This window comes from Lynx rufus, unplaced genomic scaffold, assembly GCF_022079265.1.
Source record: "Lynx rufus isolate CCGP_SWC_20201006 ecotype Redwood Valley unplaced genomic scaffold, mLynRuf1.p SCAF_1, whole genome shotgun sequence".
NCBI lineage: Eukaryota > Metazoa > Chordata > Mammalia > Carnivora > Felidae > Lynx > Lynx rufus.
The window spans coordinates 129,141,043-129,160,481 of NW_025814823.1; the positions used below are offsets into that span (position 1 = coordinate 129,141,043).

Here is a 19,439-nt window from a genome sequence, read left to right on the forward strand (position 1 = left end):
TCTGGCGAGGGCAAACAGCTAGTCCTGCCCACAGAGCACTTTGTGTGGCCAGAGGACTTGGTGTTTGGTGCCAGATCTGTAAAAACAGAACCTGCATGTGGATGCCTACCTCAGTATGCCACCACTTAGGCTGAGCTGGCTTTGGTCAAAGCCATTGTTGGAGTCAGCGATCTGTTGTATGTGTGTATGTAGGGGTGGGTCTCATCTTCTCCCACACCGACCAAACCCTCATCCCCAAACAGAATATTTTCAGTGGTTGGAGAAAAAGTCCACGTAAAACTTCGGCTCCAAGGTCACACTTCTATGTTGGATGGTAATTTGTTCCTTGGGGTAAGGCAAGAGGAACATTTTCTGAGGGCGGCAAGATACCTGGCTGTGTCCCCAGTGGCACTTTTCCAAGCCTTCTGGCTACACATCTTTCACTTCCCAGCCAGCCTCTGAACCCTGTTAGGGTGCAGTTGGCCTGTCTGGCTCACCTGCGGGCACATTGGGACACTCCTCTCAGGAGGCTGCTAGACCTAATGAGCTCTCACTGCTCTCCGGGAGGCTTCATGACTGAGGGATCTGTAGGCAGACCTGGCAGAGGCTAGGGTGGGGGAGGGGGCAGGGAATGGAGAATAAGAAAGGGGACCTGCCAAAAACATGCACAGACAATTCATACGCAAACACATGTTCCCACAAAGACATAATAGCTGTGTGTATATGATACCCTCCTGAAGTCCCCTTACACGATCATTCCAGTTAGTCTAGCCACCTTGGAGGCATATTTCAAACCCTGGTTGAGTAATCCATTGTGTGGTGATTAGCTGTTAATGAAGCTGAAAATACCTAAATCATCCAAGAAGTAATCTGAATTAATTTTTTTTTTTTTTGGTTACACTGCAAGACAAGTCGGTGTCAAGACAAAGACCTGGGGGACACAGAGGCATTTGCACACACAGATATAATGCACACACAGAGATAAACCTAGGTAAGAGGAACAGAGGTAGAACAACCTGGGGTACAAGATGGGGAAAAGAAAGGAAAGGGAAACTTCAAGGACAGACATGAATTGAAGAATGGGAAACCCAAGGTAACATTTTGAAATTAGTGATGTTCATTCAATGCTCCCCACCCACACCCCAGACACCCTCTATTAGGACCACCCTACAGTGCCTGTCTGAATTTAATTTTCCATGGGGGCTGGGCGGAGGGGGTGGCAGTCAGTTTAACGAATTCCTTGGGATTATAAAATGGTAATGGCTTCAAGTCTTAGCCTTTCAGGGGATAGTGATATTTTTCAAAGGGGGCTCATTAAGGTCCAAAGAACCAAATCTCTAATGGTTGAATTGTAAATTGAGAGGAATATCTTTAGTGTGGAGATGTGGCCTTGCTCAAACACATTTGTAAGGTAGAAGCCTTACAAAGAAGGCTGGGGAGGGTGGGAGTGCAGAGGCGAGCCAACCATCAGATGGATGCTCTACAGAACATGGTGTCTTAGATGGCAGAGGAAAAGCAGCAGGCCTGACTTATACACAGGAACAAACCAGGAGTTGTTAGAATATTCCATGTCCGTCCTTCAGGGAACTTGGAAACTTTCTGGTGACTTGAGATATGGAAAATTACAGGGGTGCCTGGGTGGCTCAGTAGGTTGGGCATCCGGCTTTGGCTCAGGTCATGATCTCGCGATTCAATTTGTGAGTTTGAGCCCTGCATCTGGCTCTGTGCTGACAGCTCAGAGCCTGGAGCCTGCTTCAGATTGTGTCTCCCTCTCTATCCGCTCCTCCCCCGCTCACACTCCATGTCTCTCTCTCTCAAAAATAAATGATAAACATTAAAAAAAAATTTTTAAAGAAAGAAAATTATAATAAAGTATACCATACATTGTGTTAAAAACCAAAACTTATGTAGCCATATACATGCACATAGTTCTCGGTTTCTGAAAGAAATGAAGCCATTCTGAAAGGAAGTAAAATTGTGGGCATTGTCTATTGAGGAATCAAACACTTTTCTTCCTTTCCCAGATTTTTAGAAGTTTGTCAGTTATTACTGGTCAAGTTTTCGGTGGGTATGAGCAACTATCAACTACGAAGACTATGGAACAACAACAACAACAAAAAGTCACATCAAATATTTACTTCTTGCTCTGGAAGTTCAGAAATCTTGTCTTACTTGTGAAACAGAGAAAGACAAAATAAAATTGACAATGTATATAGTATGGTTCTTTGTAACCCAACTTTCCGGGGGGTCAGAAAGAGCCGTATGAAATATCTGAAGCTTCATGAAAGTGCCTGGAGGGAAGAGGTAAAGGTTCTCACTTAGAGTGGATAGTTGATGCTCAACAGTTTGAACTTGACTTGAGGATAAACCAAGAGCCTGCAACTGGGACAAGGCATGTTTATCTTTAGTGCAGCGGTTTGGAGGTGGAGGCATTCCTGCAACAATTGCCTGGCACATTCTAGGCACAAAATATTTGTTGGTGACCCAGAACCACTGCCTCCAAATCGACCTTCTCTCAATTCACAGATACTATCAAAGGAGGAAAACCCTAGAACCCCAAGAGAAACCCATTACTCTCCTCTTAATCCCCAAGAGATCAGTGTTTGCTATTTCCATGGCAACCAGAAGACGCAAAATGGCCAAAACCTGAGAGCTACTTCAGATGAAAGCCAGAAAAAAGAAAATTAACAAGAGACATGTTACAGACAGCATGGATGACAGTGTGGCCAGGTTTCTGAAATTTGGGGAGATTTTCTTCTTTCCTTGGAAGAATGCAATGCTGTCCAGAATGTAGCAGTGGAGCTTCTTGCTGTGCTGCTAAATGTTGAGTACTTCGTTTTATTCTTTTCTTGAAAGGAGTGGAGGGACCCATGAGCCTTGGCAGCAATTAAGTGAAGGTAAGCTGTTGGAAATTGCTCTCCTGGCAAGCCTTGATGTTAACCTCAATGAGGAGGCCAGTCTGGCTACAGTGCCCTTGTTCCCTTTCTTCCACAGAGTGAACAAATATTTATTGAGCACCTTCTATTTTCTAGGTAATCTATTCCACACACAATGAAATGAAAACTTACAACTCTGATAAGGGCTCCTAGGAGAAGTCCCTGTAATTACTAGAGTGTGTAGTAAGCAGAGCTGACCTGTTAGAGCGGCCAGGCCCTCCTAAGGAAGTATGATTAAGCTGAGTAGGAGGAAACTGGGCCGTGGTTGCAGGGCCTGGGGAGGGAGAACATTCCAGGCAGTGGGAACTCTTGGGCAAAGGCCCTTTGGAGGAAGTGAGCCTCAAGTGTTCGAGGAACTGAAAGCAGGCCTGAGCAGCCTGTGTTGGCAGAACCCCAGAGTGTGAGGGGAATGAACTTGGGGCAAGGCCAGTTCGAGATGTGAGCAGGAGCCAGGTCATTCTCAGTGCAGAGACTAGTCTTGCAGGGTGGGTTTGTTAGGGACTTTGGTGTCTATCTCTCCTCCTTCCAGGGTGAACTCAAGCTGTAACAGGAATGTATGACAGGCCCTTCTTGTGTGTGATCTGGGAATGGCAGCTTCCGGTTTATCTGAAATCCGTCAGAATATTGCCATACATTCCAGATGTGAACCACCAAGTTTCAAAGGATTATAATTTTATGAAATACTTTAAACCTAAATCACATTCAAGATATTTTATGTATGAAGACTCAGGCACTTTGGAGCCATCACCATGAATTTCACTTATCATCATATATTAACCGCTCAGAAGCCAGAATTTGACCATCTAATAACTTCCCCTGTATCTGTGACCCACCTGGAATCTGGGAAGTTTGCAAGAAGCCAAAAAAATGTAACAAATTTTAAATACATATTTTTACCAGAGGGTAGGTCCTCATTAAGAACTTAATTAATTTCATTGTACACACAGTTCTAACGAGTGGGTTTTTTGGGTTCCAAGGGCACAGCAGATAGGGAGCAATAATTTAGAAAGGGAGAAGGGATGGGGTGCTATATGTAAATAATTAAAAGTAACAGGGAGCAGTACAAATGTAGAGGAGACCAAAAAAGAACCGCCCCCCAAACAAAACAAAACTCCTGAGACAAAAAACCCGTAAGAATTGAAAACTATATTAAAAAAAAAAAGTAAGGAAGAAAGAGAAAGACTAAAAGCAAACTGGGGCTTTAATTACAGACAAATCTTCTTGCATGCCTTAAGATCTTGAGGGCATTGTTGTGTTTATAATAAGACTTAATGCTTAAGAAGTCAGTCATATTTTAGAAGGATTTCTGGGCCACAGAGTCAAGCTCTTAAAAAGGGTGTTAGTACTTAAGAAGTAGATCTTCAGTCATTGGGGAAATTGTTGAGGATGGTTCTTACCAAGGTTCTGTGTAACCACGGGTTTATTGTAGTATGGTTCTGTGGATGTGTTAATACAGATTTTGGGCTGAGAAAATATGTGACATACCAGCTCTTGCTGAAACTGCTTCATTTTCACAAGCCCTCAAAATCTGGGTTTGAAGAAAATCATTGGAAGTGACGCTTTTCATATGTGAATTGTCATGGTGCTATTCTTGACAGTGAATGAGTTCTTGAATATTTAAAAATATTGTAGGTGATACAATGTGCTCCATAAATACATCTTAAAGTTTGGCTTTCACATTTTTAACTTTAATTTTCATGCTACCTCTTAAATGCAGATAATCTTTCTCCAGGCATAAGGTGCTCTCAAAAGTTATGTGGTTGTCTGAATTGTATGTTTTCACTTCCTCCAGATGGGAATGAGAATGAATAAAAAACAGTCCGAACACTTTGGAGAATGCTCATGCTATATGTTTATGGAATGATTTGGGGATGACATTATGCGTTGCAAATAAATCCTCCGTACATGTCAGGGCATTTTCTGTCTCCCTAGAGAATATGTTCACACTGTAGTAGTTGATGTTTTAATTGTGTTTTTCTTATGCTATCTCACTTATCAGACCCATCTGCAAAAGAGTGATGGAGTTTTGAAGAAATCATTAATTTTCTAAATGACAATTCTTCTATATTGGTACTTTTTCAGTGTTTAACAGCAGGAGTTTTTGTTTGTTTTCTTTTTTCCTCCAGTTGACAGAGGTAAGTAAATATGGAAGTAAATATTTTCACATTATCCAATTAAACATATTCTTGGGTCTATCTTGTGACAAGCTTTACAAAAGACCTAGTAAAACGTTACAGCTATTACAAAGGGGAAAGACTAAATGCTGTAGTTAAATGTGGCATTTCCTATTTCTTCTGGCTATCAACTAGGTTCTAGGCCTGGTTGGAGGCCAGTAAAACATTCTGGTTCTGAGATGGCTTTTATATGATGAGACTCACCACGGATCTTCAGAGTGGAATGAATAGCAGAATGATACCAGTCTGGTCAGTTTTCACAATACTGAAATTGTATACAGTCTGTATTTACACTAAAATGTTTTTGCTCAAAATTAACATAATATAAATAAAAATAATAGCTTACCTAATATTTAACAAAAGCAAACATTTACCTCTTGAGAGAGAAATTATTGTTCAAATACAAAATTTATTTTTTTAGGTTTTAATTTTTAAGTAATCTCCACACCCAACAAGGGGCTCAAACTCACAACCCCAAAATCAACAGTCACATGTTCTACCGATTAAGCCACCAGGCACCTCTCCAAATTATAAAATATAAAGCAAATTTATTTGTAAGCAAGTTGTTAACCTGATCATTTTGTGTATGTCGAGATGTAATGATTTATTTTTCAAAATTCCAGATTGTAACTTATTCCCTTGATTAGCTGAGATGACTAGCAATAATGATGAGGCAATGTCATTTTTTCTTTCTGGAGTCTTCCTTCTAAGCACTGGACTGTGTGAAGTTCTTGCCACTAAAGAGTAGTTTTCAAACTTGGGTGTAAAGAAGCCTTATGTGGGGAGTGACTGATGGTCAATTTATGGTTCCCAGCTCTAGCATTATGTTCAGGTGCACTCTAAGCGTTCTCTCTTTGAAAACCACTGCTCCAGGAATTTGATAAATCTCTATTGAATTTAACTCAATTTTTTCACTTTTTTAAATGTTTGTTTTGAGAGAGCGCGAGCGTAAGAGTGCACTTGAGCAAGCAGGGGAGGGGCAGAGAGAGAGAATCTCAAGCAGGCTCCACACAGTCAGTGCAGAGCCTGACAAGGTGCTTGCTCTCACGAACTGTGAGAGTGTGACCTGAGCCAAAATCAAGAGTCAGATGCTTAGCCGATTGAACCCCCAGGCACCTCAAATTTTTCATTTTTAAATTAGAAATTTACCTGGGTAAGGGTGCCATGCTAGGTCTCTGGATAGGACTCTACTGCCCCTTTCAAATAAATTCCTTTGCCATACATCCATGTAGGCATCCAAGTACACAGAGCAGGTGCTAGATTTGGTGCTGAGGGAGGGAGTGTCTCTTCCTTGAGGCTCTCAGTTTAGTTCCTGGGAGTCCTGTTAATGAAGTTTGCCTGTCAGCCTAGCCCCTGACCACACTGGCCGATGTGATATGTGATGTGATATGATGAGTCACAGCATTTGGGAAGCTGTAGACGTTTTGTACTTTTATTTCTTACCATTGCCTAATGGCAAATATTGGAGCATAATCAGGGGCCTCTAGTCCTGATTTAGTCCCTGGGGTAGGGTCCTGTTTGAAAAGGGTAATTATAAGTAATTTAGTAACGAATTCTATGAACACCAGGAAAACACTGTAAATATCCCCACAACTAGAGCTGGCACAGTACCAACCAATGATAACATATGGTGACTTACTTCTTCCTTGGCTCAGGGGTAAAGCTAACCTCTGGGGAGGTAGAAGCCTTGCAGTATGGTGCTGGGCACTTGGGGCCACAGAAATGGCTGAGGCATAATCCCAATCCTCAGAGGATTTCTAACTGGGGAAGGGAGACAATGCGAATGGCTCAGGCAAGTGTAAACATAACTGTGATGCCAGGTAGAATGGTATAGATGCTATAGGAAAGATCCAAAGTGTTAGAAGGGCTTGAAGAGAGAGATCACACTTCTAGGTGGGTTTTCCCAGAGGAAGCGGCATTTGAGCAAGTCCTTGAAAGAAGGGTAGGAATTTGGCAACTTGCAAGGGAAGAGAGAGACATTATAGGTAGTAGACTTGTCCTGAGCAAATGTGGGGAGTGGGAAAATGAGGAGGACTTCTGGGGGAACTGGGAGAAGTCCTGTTGGAGCATAAGAAAAATCCTGTTGGGGAGCTCGAAGTGCTATTGGCTTTTATGGGAGATGAGGCTGGAAAGCTGGGTTTGGTCAAGATCGTATCTGAGTTTGGTCTTCTGCCAATAGGCAGCACGGAGCCATTTAAAAGAACTTGAGCAGGAGGGTGACACAGTCAGAACTGTACTTGAGGAAGCACAACAGCTGGGTGGAGGAGGATTTGGAGGAGGAAAGGTTATACAGACATACCAGTGAGGAGGCCCTGCAGAGTGAAGAGGCGGAATAATTGAGCAGCAAGAGGGACTGGGATAGACAACACAGCAAGTAAGCCTACATGGGAGTCGCAGGAAAAGGAAAAGAGACATAAAGCTTGGGGGCCTGTAACAGGCGGCAACAGTAATGCCAGTCTAGGGGAAGGAAGAGATCCTGGTTTCCAGGGAAAGGTGGTACTCTGGATTTGAGGTGGCCACGGGCACCAGGAAGAAAGAAGTGAGCTGAAGCAGAGACCGTTACTAGGGGATGGGAATGGTGGAAACTCTACAAGGGGCAGGTCACCAAAAATGCAGAAGAGGACGAGGATAGGCTGTAAGGAAGGGTATTATATGTTAAAGAGTTTGGAGAAGGAGAAAACCAAAGACAAAGCAGAGAAAGATGAGTTGGAGATGATGGAGCCACAGTAAAGTGTCAGGGAAACCAGGGGAGAGCAATTCAAGAGGGAGAGTGGTTTCAGCTTAAGCTACTGCAGAAGGGAAAACTGAGAGGAGCTGGTGGCTCTGGATTCTTTTTTTAAATTAAACTAGATCCCTCCAACGTAGGATGATGCCTTAAATCTAGTCTCTTTGGTTCATTACAAAATCAAGATCTCTAAAGTTAGGCACCTCCAAAGTGTCTATTTTTCTGTTCAATATAAATTAATGTCTTCCACTAACACATCCTATGACCCTGAATAAATCACTTACCCTGTCTAGGGGCACCTGTTTTGTCATCTTTTACTTTCCAGATAAGCGATTCTGTGTGTATCATATGAAAACACTTGGTAATGTACACAATATTACACATGACTGTATTTGAGAAGAGCTCAAATTGTATTTTACTTTTCGACTTTTTTTCCTATCACCTATGTTTTTCAAAAGTTTAAACATTATGTTTATTTTTAATAGATCCAGAAATGTAATAACTAGAGGAAAGAGCCCTCCCCTCCCATTTGCCTATAAAGATTCTCTTCCAGCTTTTTTCTCAGGCCTTTACCTAAGCACTGAGAGGTGCACCCCCAAATACCAGACAGATATATAGAAACATTATGTCATCAAAATTTTCCTAACAAGTAAGGTAGCGATGGACAGTCTGCCAGCATCCCGTCCCCCAGGGACCTGCAGCCTGGGTCTTCTCAAGGCCTGACCACAGTTAAGAGCCAAGACCGGCAGTTCGAGGTCCCCTGGGCCTTGGCCTTCGGTGGGCGATTTTCTTTAAAATTCAGACGCACTCTATTTCATTTTAACCCAGGCAATGAAGCAGGCAGGTGGGTAACACCAGCCAATAACCTTAAAAGACGTGAAAGTGTCAAAGGAGATACGGTTTATCTTCCACAATAGCGACCGTATCAGTATCACGATTTACAGTAAAAACAAGGTGGGGCGAAGAGTAAGGATGTCGCCAACGCGCTAATTAAGTCTGCGGCTTGGACCCAGATTTGACCGAGCTCTGTGGAGTGCGAACAATATCCGCAGGGTTCCCCGTTCAGACCGGGACTCGCCTCTTTGCCTTCGCCGGCGCCCTCGTACCAGCGAGCAGCGCTCTTCGCTCGCCCGCCCCCCTCCGCTGCCTTTACCCGAGTGGAAGGGCCATTCGGGTGTAGCCAGCGCGGCTGGGAGGACGGCGAGCGTCCGGAGTGCCTAGGTTCCGGGCAGCCGGGCACCCGGGGCCGAGCCTGGCCGACCTAAGTGCGCACCCAGCGCGTTAGCAGCCGCCGTCCGCCGCCGAGCGGCCGGGGCGCGCCGTCTCCAGTCGGCGGGGCTGTGCGCGCGCGCGCGCGTGGGGTGTGTGTGTGCGCGCGTCCGTGGCGTGTGTACTCACAAAGGTGTGTTCGCTAAATCCACTGCCCCGGTGTACCCTCTGCCTCGAGCAGAGCACCCAGCTTGGAGCTGGGTCTCGGCGGCGCGGCCGCGGGGGCGACGCGAGCCGGTTCAAGTTTCCCTGCTCCGCGCTAGCGGCCTGGCCAGCTTCCTCGCCCGCCGAGCTGAGAGTGCGCTAGGGCCGGGAGGCCACGGCCAGCTCAGGACGCGCGTCGCAGAGCTGCGGGGCAGGTTCCGAGCGCTCTGCGCGTTTTGGAACACTTTGGCCGGCTCGGCTCCCAGACCGGCCGCCGGGATACAGCGGACACGGGAATCCGGGACGGGTGCACTGCAGCCATGCGGGGCAGCTGAGTGGCCGCTCTCCTTCCCTACCCGGGTCTGCAAAAGTGAACTGGAAAACAGCCGAGCGCAGCCTCCTCCCTCTTCCCCAGCGCCGCAGTCCCGGCTGGCGTGGGGGTGGGGGGAGTTCCCCTGGGCTGACTGTAGGGGAAGCGGGCAGCGGGGCTGCCTCGGCCGCACCTCCTCCGCCTTCCTCTCCACCCCCGTCCCTCAGGTTCCACGCCGCATTTCTTTGTTTTGAAAGCGCCTCCTCCGCCCAGAGGCTTTTCCCCGGGCGGCCAGGCTCTGACGGGGGTGGGGGGGGGTGGGGCATTGGCTCGCGGGCCCCGCCCCTCATTTAGCCCGGACCCTTCCCCGGGCTCTTCTCCTCAAGTCCCCCCCGCCGCCAACTCGCCTTCCCTCCGCTTTTAGACCCACCAGGCGCGTCTTCACTTGCCGGACATCAAAGGGCGGCAGGGAATTGGAGGGGGAAGTTGAGTTGGCAGGGGGCACAGAGACCCACCCACCTTAGGCCAGGCTCGGCTGCCCGTCCCCTCCCGCGGGAACCCCGCCTGAGCCCCGCCCCCCGCGTCACAGCAGCCTGACATTCTCATAACCCACCGGGCACCCAACCTCGCCGCCCCCGCTACCCCCGTGTCCGCGGAGTGCTCTATTTATGTTTCAGCTCAGCGATTTGCATAGGCCCCGCCCCTGGCCCTAGGTCCCCCTATCCGTTCCCCGCCTCAACCCCGACGTCACGGAGCAGGCCCCGCCTCTCGTGCCCGTACAAGGAGCGGCGGGCCCTAGATGGCAGCGTGGCGTCGCCGCGGCGTGTGCGTGTCGCGCTTCCTTGTGCCGTTTATAGGGTCCCAGCACTTCCGCTGTCGGGTTAGAAGCGGCGCGGTCATGGCGGAGCGCGGACAGCAGCCTCCTCCCGCGAAACGGCTCTGCTGCCGGCCGGGCGGCGGCGGTGGCGGCGGGGGCAGCAGTGGCGGTGGAGGAGCGGGTGGCGGCTACAGCTCTGCCTGTCGGCCCGGCCAGCGGGCGGGCAGTGCGGCTGCGGCGGCGTGCGGGGGCGGCGCGGCGCTGGGGCTGCTGCCGCCGGGTAAGACCCAGAGCCCCGAGTCGCTCCTGGACATCGCGGCGCGCAAGGTGGCGGAGAAGTGGCCGTTCCAGCGCGTGGAAGAGCGCTTCGAGCGCATCCCGGAGCCGGTGCAGCGCCGCATCGTTTACTGGTCCTTTCCCCGCAGCGAGCGGGAGATCTGCATGTACTCGTCCTTCAACACCGGCGGCGGCGCCGCGGGCGGCCCCGGCGACGACAGCGGCGGTCCCGGCAGCGCGGGCGGCGGCGCGGGCGGCGCAGGCGGCGGCGGCTCCTCGTCCTCGCCGGCCGCCACCTCGGCCGCCGCCGCCGCTGCCGCCGCCGCCGCCGCCGCCGCCGCTGGGGCCGGGGCCCCGTCGGTGGGGGCCGCCGGGGCGGCGGACGGCGGGGACGAGACACGGCTGCCCTTCCGCCGGGGCATCGCGCTGCTGGAGAGCGGCTGCGTCGACAACGTCCTGCAAGTCGGTGAGTCACGGGGCAGCCGCGGAGCCGTCTGTACGTCCGTCAGTCCCTCGGGGGGCGCCCGCCCCCTCTCCTCTGGCAGCCCCTCAATTGGGCGCGCGTCCGCACCCTCTCCCGATGCCCTCACCGGCCCGAACCGTCCTCTCGAGCGGAGCGCCCATTTCCTTCTCGCCGCTCCCCGCCCCCGTTTCCCCGGACGGGCCAGCGCGAGTGGGAAATGAATCAGCAGGACTCGCCCCGCGGCGGGGTTGGCGGGGTGGGTGTCGGGTGCCCCCGGCCCGCTCCGTTCCCCGCCCTTCTCCCGGGGAGCACGTCCCGGAGGGCTGCTCGCCCTTTTTTGGGGGGTGGTTGTGGACAAAGGCGGAGGCGGACGGCCGGGCTCCGGCGAAGGGTGTGTGTGGCGGGGCCGTGCGGGGCGGGGGAGGGGGCGCGGGCCGCACAGACAATGCCGGCCGGGGCCGAGCCGGCGGCCGGGCCGCCCTCCGCGCTCACCCTGCTCTCTCTCCTTGTCTGCCGTTCGCTCCTTTTTCTTTCTCCTCTCTCCCCCTCCCCGCCCCCTCTATTGGAGGGGTGGGGACTACATTTTAATGCCTCTCGGCTGCCGCTCCTTTCGGGGCTCCGACGGGCTGGCGGCCGTGGCGCTCCGGGGTCGTTGCGGCGTCTGGTTTGGCCCGGGCGAGCTCTGCCGGCGGCCCGGGGATTTAAATGTGTCTTTTCCCCCCGCGCCTCCCCTGCCTAGTTGGTGCGCAGGAGGGAGGGGGGCGGCGGGCTGGACTCCCTCTCCTCAGAGATCTCTCCCCCCGAGGGCGTCCCCGAGTCCATGGGCGCGAGCCGGGGAAGGAACGGCTTGCGCTTCCCTTTCCTGTCGGGCCCGGCGGTGCCCGGCGGCCTCTGCCGCCGGAGTTTGGTTGGCGCTGGGTGGCCGGTGGCCGTGCGCGGGGCGAGCCGCGGTGAGCAGTTACGGGCTTTGCGCTCGCAGCCGGCGGCGGCAGGAGCGCGAGGCAGAGGGGCTCCGCGGCCGCGCAGCGTCCCTCCAGGCGCGGCCGCCTGGCAGCCGGGCGCGACCCCGCACTTTGTTCTCGTTTTCAGGTTTATTTGTGCCCCTTTCAGTTCTCTGTCATCCTCCGAAAAGGGAGACCCAAACAAAAGAGTCTCTTTATTTCTTTTCAGAGCTTGTAAAGTAGAAGATATTTGACAAAGGCGAGCAGGACTTGTGATTTAAAGCTGCACAGCCCTCCTTTTCTCTGACAGACCATGAGAGTTTTCTCAAATACCGAGTTTAAAAGCTTTCCCTGTCTTCACTCCCTACCCCCAATGTTTTTTTCTGGCCAGATATCTTTTTCAGCCGTAAGATGGGGATGTTTGGGATGGAGTGAAAAGAACAATGCTATAATGAAACTCCCCCCCCCATATTTTTCTCCTGATTGCAAACGGCATATTTTGCCCCCCCCCCCCCCGCATTGCTGTCTACTTTAAATAGTATTGTGGTGGTGAACATGGTACCTAATGAATGGGGAGAGGGTTGGAAGCATCGCTGTCTCTGATTTTTAATCTTTCTTTCCATAGTCCGTTCTTTTATCCTTCTCTTTGGGAGTCGGGTGGGGGTCTGGATAGGGGCCGCAAAAGAGAATTAAGATTTATTTTAATTCTCTTTAGTTAATTTGAATTCTAATGCAGTCTGCAAACGTGATTTTCTGCATGGTCATTTATTTCCAAAGGCAGCCCCCAGTGTTGTCTTTTCTAGGTTCGGTATCTTCTCCTTATGTCTAGAGGAGGTTTAACTTTTGAGGCTATCCATCCTTAAAAAAAAAAAATCTAATTAGCATTCTTTAAAGTTATACCTCCTTTTTTTTTTTTTTTTTTACACCCCCCCCCCCTCGTTTCCTGCTGGGTTGAAACGGATTGAAGCACATCCACGGTTTCTCAGTATAACCAAACTAGAGTTTGGGAATTTTTATGGCTTGGCTGGCAATGTTGAGTGTTGTTTTTTTTTTCCCCCTTCTGTGCTTGACTCTGCTTGCAAGCAATGAGGAATGACAGGAGAGCACATAGGGAGGGTTTCTTGGCTGATTGCATTTAAGCCAGGAATTCACTGTGAAAATAAAGCCAAGGGGCGATAAATAAAAGATGCAATCTTCTCTAGGAGACAGACACACAGCGTGGGCTTTGCCTGCTTTCATCAGTGAAGAGGCCTGGGTGAGTTGTAAAAGAAAATAGTAACTTTTTGAATAGTCCCCAAAGGGGAAGGAGGCCACTGAATGGAGTTGGCAGTAGTTGATATGAAATCGTATGATGCTGTTTGCATAGCTTGAAGAGTTGACCACCCTTTCGGAAACACTTACATACGTGCTAAACAAGTGCTGTACAAATTGTGGAAAATATTCTTTTTTCCCCTCTGAGTTGTGCCAGTTTCCTTAACTTCCAAGTTGTATTACTTGTTGTGCCAGTCAGCTTATGAGATGGAAGGCTGTTAAATGCCTGGCAGAGCTGGCTCTGTGAGATAGAAAACTCAGGACCAGGATTTCTTTTCCTTGATGAAGAACAGAGAGAATGGCTAGATTAACCATCTAACTTAGCTTTAAGTGGTGGTTTGAATTGGTATACTAACACAAGAGGCTTATTTTGTAATTTTTCGATTTGAGGTAGAAGTCATTTTTGCTTCAGAACGTGACATGGAAAATAACACCATATACCATGATAGAACCATAAGCAATATTCTGGTATTTCAAAATTACAAGTTTTTGTTTGTACAGGAAGTATTCACTGACTTTTGTAGAGATGACTAAATTATAGATGCAGCAGGGAAAATCTAGTTGTTTGACACTGTTGAAGATTATTTAAGTATTGAGGGTCAATGAATTGGGACTTCCCAGAAACTAAACATGTTTATTAGTTATTTTTAAACTCCTATTTTAAGAAGAAATTTAAAGGGAAAAAAATTAAGTCTTTGATGTAGTAGTTGTAAATGGTATTTAATTGGTGCAGAACTGTCCATCAGTTAATTATTGGAAGTTTTGGAGAAAGTGTAGTTCGCTAATTTTTTATTGATTGATATTATATCAAGAGAGAGTCATTGCTGAAGGTGCTTGTATGTAAATATTATCGACATCACTGAAGTAATAATTTAGAAGGCATGTAAAAAAAATTCCCCAAAGTTTTGCCTGGGAAAGAGAGCTTTCTTATTATGACCTGGAACTCAAATTTTAAGGACAAATAACTTGAATTAAAAGACAGACAAATTTAATTGGATAAAAAAACCTAAAAATTTCTGGAAGACTGAAAACGTGATAAATGAAGTTAAGCAGCTAACTGGGGCAAATATTTGCAGCATGTTGGAGGCTAACGAGAACTCTGAAAAATTAGTTTAAAAAATAAAAGGGAGGGATGAATAATTTAGTTAAAACACGGGCAACACATTTCACAAAGAAATGTAAATGATCAATTTGTCTTCACTCTTGTTGTTAGTAAAGGTGACAGGCCACGTTCTTCTGCCACATCGGTGAAGACAAAAAAGATGGGTAGATAGTACGCAGAATTGGCTGAGGAGGTGGGAGAAGATGCTGCCTCCCTGGTTCCTTGGCTCTCTTTTTATGTCATTTCTAGGAATTTATTTTCTACGTTCATTGATATTCATGCACAAAGATGTTCTGTACGTTGAGCAATGCTCATTGCAGTATCTGTAATACTGAAAAGCTGGAGTCTGTGGAAATTTCCATCTGAAGGGAACTGGTTAAGAAGTACTCTATGGAATTCTACGCAACCGTGAAAAACAGAGAGAGAGATAAATATATATACTGATAAGAAAAGGTGACCAGAATATTTTATTTAAAAACAAGTCAGCTCTTCATACAGTAGGCTGTAATTTCTGTTTAAAACAAAAAAGATAGACTTATAGATGCATAAAAATTTCTAGAAGGCTACACAAGCAACCAATGAATAGTGGTTATCTTTGGAAAAGGGCAGTCAAGTGGATGGGTGTACTTTTGTGGGGGGGTTACTTTTCATTTTTTGATTGTCTTATGGTTGGATTTTTCTAAGATCAGAAGCGCTCATTTTTGTAATTAAAAAGTCTTAGAAAAATTATCTTGTGTTTTTCAATTTTTTGTTTGTTTTGCGGTGTGTGTGTGTCCTCTTTCGGAAAATTGGTATACATTCGATTTTGTATTGAAACAAACAAGTTTGCTTAATTTGTGACTAATCAGTTTAAAATAAGTATTTAAACAAAACTGGGATCTTGCCTTTAGTATGGGCAGGAAGAAGATAAATTTTAAAAGGAGTTGCTTTTTTTTGTTTGTTCTGTTTTGTTTTGTTTTGCTGGTTACTTTTGGGAGAAAAGAATATTGCCCGGAATTTGTTAACACTTTGGTAAACATTTTTTTATGGACTTTGTAGATTCATAACTTAAAATTTCTTGTTTTAGGGAGTGGCAAGGCAGTAAAAGGGAATTTGTTTTAGAATTAGGTTGCATAAAATTTTTAGTCACTGTATTTAAGGCTAATTTGTGGGCATTTCTTGGAGTGTTTTGGTTTTCTTTATAGACCAGAGATTGTTATATGAAAGTATGATTCTGGGTACACTTTCAGAATAGGATGTTTTGTTTACTGTTGATAGTATATTTCATTGAAAGCATTTTCAAGAGGGAAGTGATAATATAGAACATTTAAAAATTAGATCCTATGTTTTCTTCCTTTTGATTAATGAAAAAGTACACAAAAGAAAGTTTGAAACTAGTTGCATATGTCTTCTTTTATTCTGTGCCAGTTAAAATGTTTGATTTGCTTACAATTGATTTTTGAAAGTATCTGAGTACTTAGTATGTGCTCAGCATTGTTCTGAGGAAGGTTAAAATTTCAATTTTTTCAATTATATGTGGGGAAATCTTGGAATTTCCATCTCTGGTGGCTAGTATTGGTCCAGTGAGGAAATCTAAAGTGTTCAGGAAACAACAATACTTGTAGCCGAAAGATTTCAGTAAGATGGAAGGTGAATTGCAGATCTGAATTAAGCAAACATTTTTACTATTGCTTCAGGCTTTAATTTCTTGCCATACAGTTAGTTGTATTCTGAGTACACCCTTGGGGTGAGGAGGAAAAGGCCATCCCCATTATTTTATTTCAACTGTGCATTGAATTTCATCCTTTCTGTAAAGACTTTGATGCCTTTCCTTTTAGAAACATCAGGATGACTGTGGAACATGTCCTTTAATAGAAGAATTATTGCAATTAATTGACCAACTCAAGTCATTATTGTCTTAAGTATGTTCTGGCCGATTTTTAAGATGTTTATCCTGGGCCTCTTTTCTTTTCACAATGGGTAATCAATTGCCATCAATTCTAACTCTAAATGTTTCATTTGGAAAGAAGCAGGCCAGCACATCTTTTCTGGTCACACTCATATTAAGGGTTTAGTTAGGGGCGCCTGGGTGGCGCAGTCGGTTAAGCGTCCGACTTCAGCCAGGTCACGATCTCGCGGTCCGTGAGTTCGAGCCCCGCGTCAGGCTCTGGGCTGATGGCTCAGAGCCTGGAGCCTGTTTCTGATTCTGTGTCTCCCTCTCTCTCTGCCCCTCCCCCGTTCATGCTCTGTCTCTCTCTGTCCCAAAAATAAATAAACATTGAAAAAAAAATTAAAAAAAAAAAAAAAAGGGTTTAGTTAATGTTTGATTTCAGTGGGCAGTATGTTCAGTGAAAAGGATGGCAATGGAAGAATACCAATGTTGTCTTTTAAGAAAGCTGCCCCTTTTAAAAGTTACACAATTGGGTCTGTAGTAATTCCACATGCTTACATGCTCTGTTTTTGTGTTAGAAAACCGTTTTGCTTTAATACTTCAAAATGAATTTGGTACCTTTAAGAAGCTTTGTTACATACACATAAAATTAAACAAAACTCCTGTGGTGTTAGCAGTTTTTATAGGGGTGGTCATTAAACTTGAACTGTTGTTGACCTTCAACTGTTATATTTAAGGGGACAAATATCCTAGAAAAGAAAGATCATAGTTAACTATAAACATCTTAGAAACAAAGCAGATTATAGGCAACTATTTTTTAGGTGACAATAAGCTATGTGGGACTCACAAAACCATTTTTAGTTATCTTTCAAATTATTGTATAATCTCAAGACCAGTGCTTTCTCACAACAAAAAAAACCTAATTTAATTTTCTTGTTTTATTAATTTTTTGACATGTGTAAATGTTTGGGGATTACAGTAAATTAGAAAACATAAACAGTTTCCTTTAAGTGGATAGGAAGACTCTCCATCTCCTTTTGAAAAATCAGTCTCAAATGGTAATTTGGAGAAGAATACTACATAGTCTTGTCTCATGAAAGGAGACTCTAGTTTCTTAGTCCTAGCCAGTCTCACAAATAAAGTATGTTAGTTAGATTTGTTTAAAAAACATATCTTTGCAGGGGCACCTGGGTGGCTCAGTTGGTTGGGCATCTGACTTAAGCTCAGGTCATGATCTGGCATTTGTAAGTTTGGTGAGTTTGGTAAGTTCAAGCCCGGCATTGGGGCTCCCCGCTGATAGCTCAAAGCCTGAAGTCTGCTTCGGATTCTGTGTCTCCTTCTTTCTCTGCCCCTTCCCCACCTGTGCTCTGTGTCTCTCTCTGTCTCTCTCAAAAATAAATAAATAAGCTTAGGAAAAAAACCCCCATCTTTGCAGTTTTTGCTTTCAGTGCCATGTGTTCTGCTAAGAATATGCTTTAAACATGGTTTTTAGTTCTTTAAAAATAGGATGCTTCCTTTTATTTTTCTCATCTAGAAAAGGTAGTTAAAGTAAGCTTTAGAGAGAAAGCAGTGCAAAATCTGGTTTTCATTTGAAATTTAAAGATTGACTTTCAGCAAATAGTAAGTGGACTTTGGTAAGGGTATGCTAAGTGATTTATATTTGTGGGATTCCTCATTGATAATTAGATTCGGGTCAGTTAATATGTATTGTATATATTTACATGTATTTACTTACGTATTTGTAACTAATTTGATGTTCACAAGTGCACATAAAAGGAGATGAACTCAGTGTCATTTGGGTATCATTACCTGAAGCATATTTCAGTGACCCTGTGTGTAGATACATTGTGCTGTTTCTTCTTAAAATATGCTAACAGATGAGAAGCATTTTGTTTTTACAAAATGCGTTTGTATGATAGTTATTATCTACTTGTAGAGCTGAGGCGCAGACATGTTGAGTAGTTTGTCCAGAGAGGGGTAATAAATTGCAAAGTTAAATGTTGAATTTCTGTTTTTCCTCCCTTCAGTCTGCCTGTTAATTTGCTGGAGATGATTGGTGAATTCCGCAAACCCCCAGAACTCTGCAAATTCTTTTTATTTTTTTTTAAAGATTTTTTTTTTTTCTTTTTAAGTTATCTTCACACCCACTGTGGGGCTTGAATCCACAACCCTGGCATCAAGAGTTGCATGCTCCACTGACTAAGCCAGCCAGGCTCCAGGCTCCAGGCTCCAGGAGAAGTCTTTTTTTTTTTTTTTTTTTTTTTTTTGAGTTTATTTATTTGAGGCACCTGGGTGGCTCAGTCGATTGATCGGCTGACTTCAGCTCAGGTCATGATCTCACAGTTCATGGGTTTGATCCCCATGCTTTGGATCCTTTGTCCCTCTCTCTCTCTGCCCTCCCTCGCTTGAACTACTCTCTCTTTCAAAAGTAAGTATTTTTGAGAGAGAGGGAGAGAGAGAGAGCATGGGTGAGCGTGAGCGAGGGAGGGGCAGAGAGAGAGAGTTGGAGAAGGAGAGAGAGAATCCCAGCCAGGCTATCAGTGCAGAGGCAGATGCAGGGCTTGAATTTACAAACCCTGAAATCATGACCTGCGCCAAAATCCAGAGTCAGACGCTTAACCAACTGAGCCACCCCACATGCCCCATGCCAGGCATATTCTTGAATGTAAAATGATTGGACTGTTGGAGAGATTATTTGGCTAACATTTTACTGAATGTTCTAAAAGTATTTCTAGATAGCATTTCAGTTTCTGGTGGAAATCTAATGGCTTCAGTTAAGCAATGATTGTAGCTTGCTGAATACATGCTAGTGTGAAAATATTTGTAGACATTTGGAAATTGTAGAGGTTGTAGGATGAGACCAAAGTTCTGAAGAAGTTAGACTGTTAACTATGAAACTACATTACAGTTGTGTGAATATACATGAATGCACTCCTATACCTGTACACCTATGTAGTAAAGAATTTACTAAATGTTTAAAATGCTTGTGCAGAACAAGAGAAGTTAATACCCAGTAAGAAATTTGGCTGCTCTGAATTTAGTACATTTATGAAAACTTAACCAGTGTCTACATTTGGCTTATTTTTGTAGGCTTTTCCAGTGTTTTTGTCAGAATCCCCTAC

General features: G+C 45.7%; 1 protein-coding gene across 1 annotated transcript in view; it reads left to right on the plus strand.

Moving 5' to 3' along the window:
- Window positions 1–10,430: 10,430 nt before the first annotated feature.
- ZSWIM6 (zinc finger SWIM-type containing 6) overlaps window positions 10,431–19,439 on the plus strand; it is a 195,156-nt gene continuing 186,147 nt past the window's right edge. Inside the window, exon 1 of the mRNA XM_047086923.1 lies at window positions 10,431–11,096. Within this exon, the coding sequence (XP_046942879.1) occupies window positions 10,436–11,096 (661 nt within the window). The 5' untranslated portion in view covers window positions 10,431–10,435. The remainder of the gene's footprint in view (window positions 11,097–19,439) is intronic.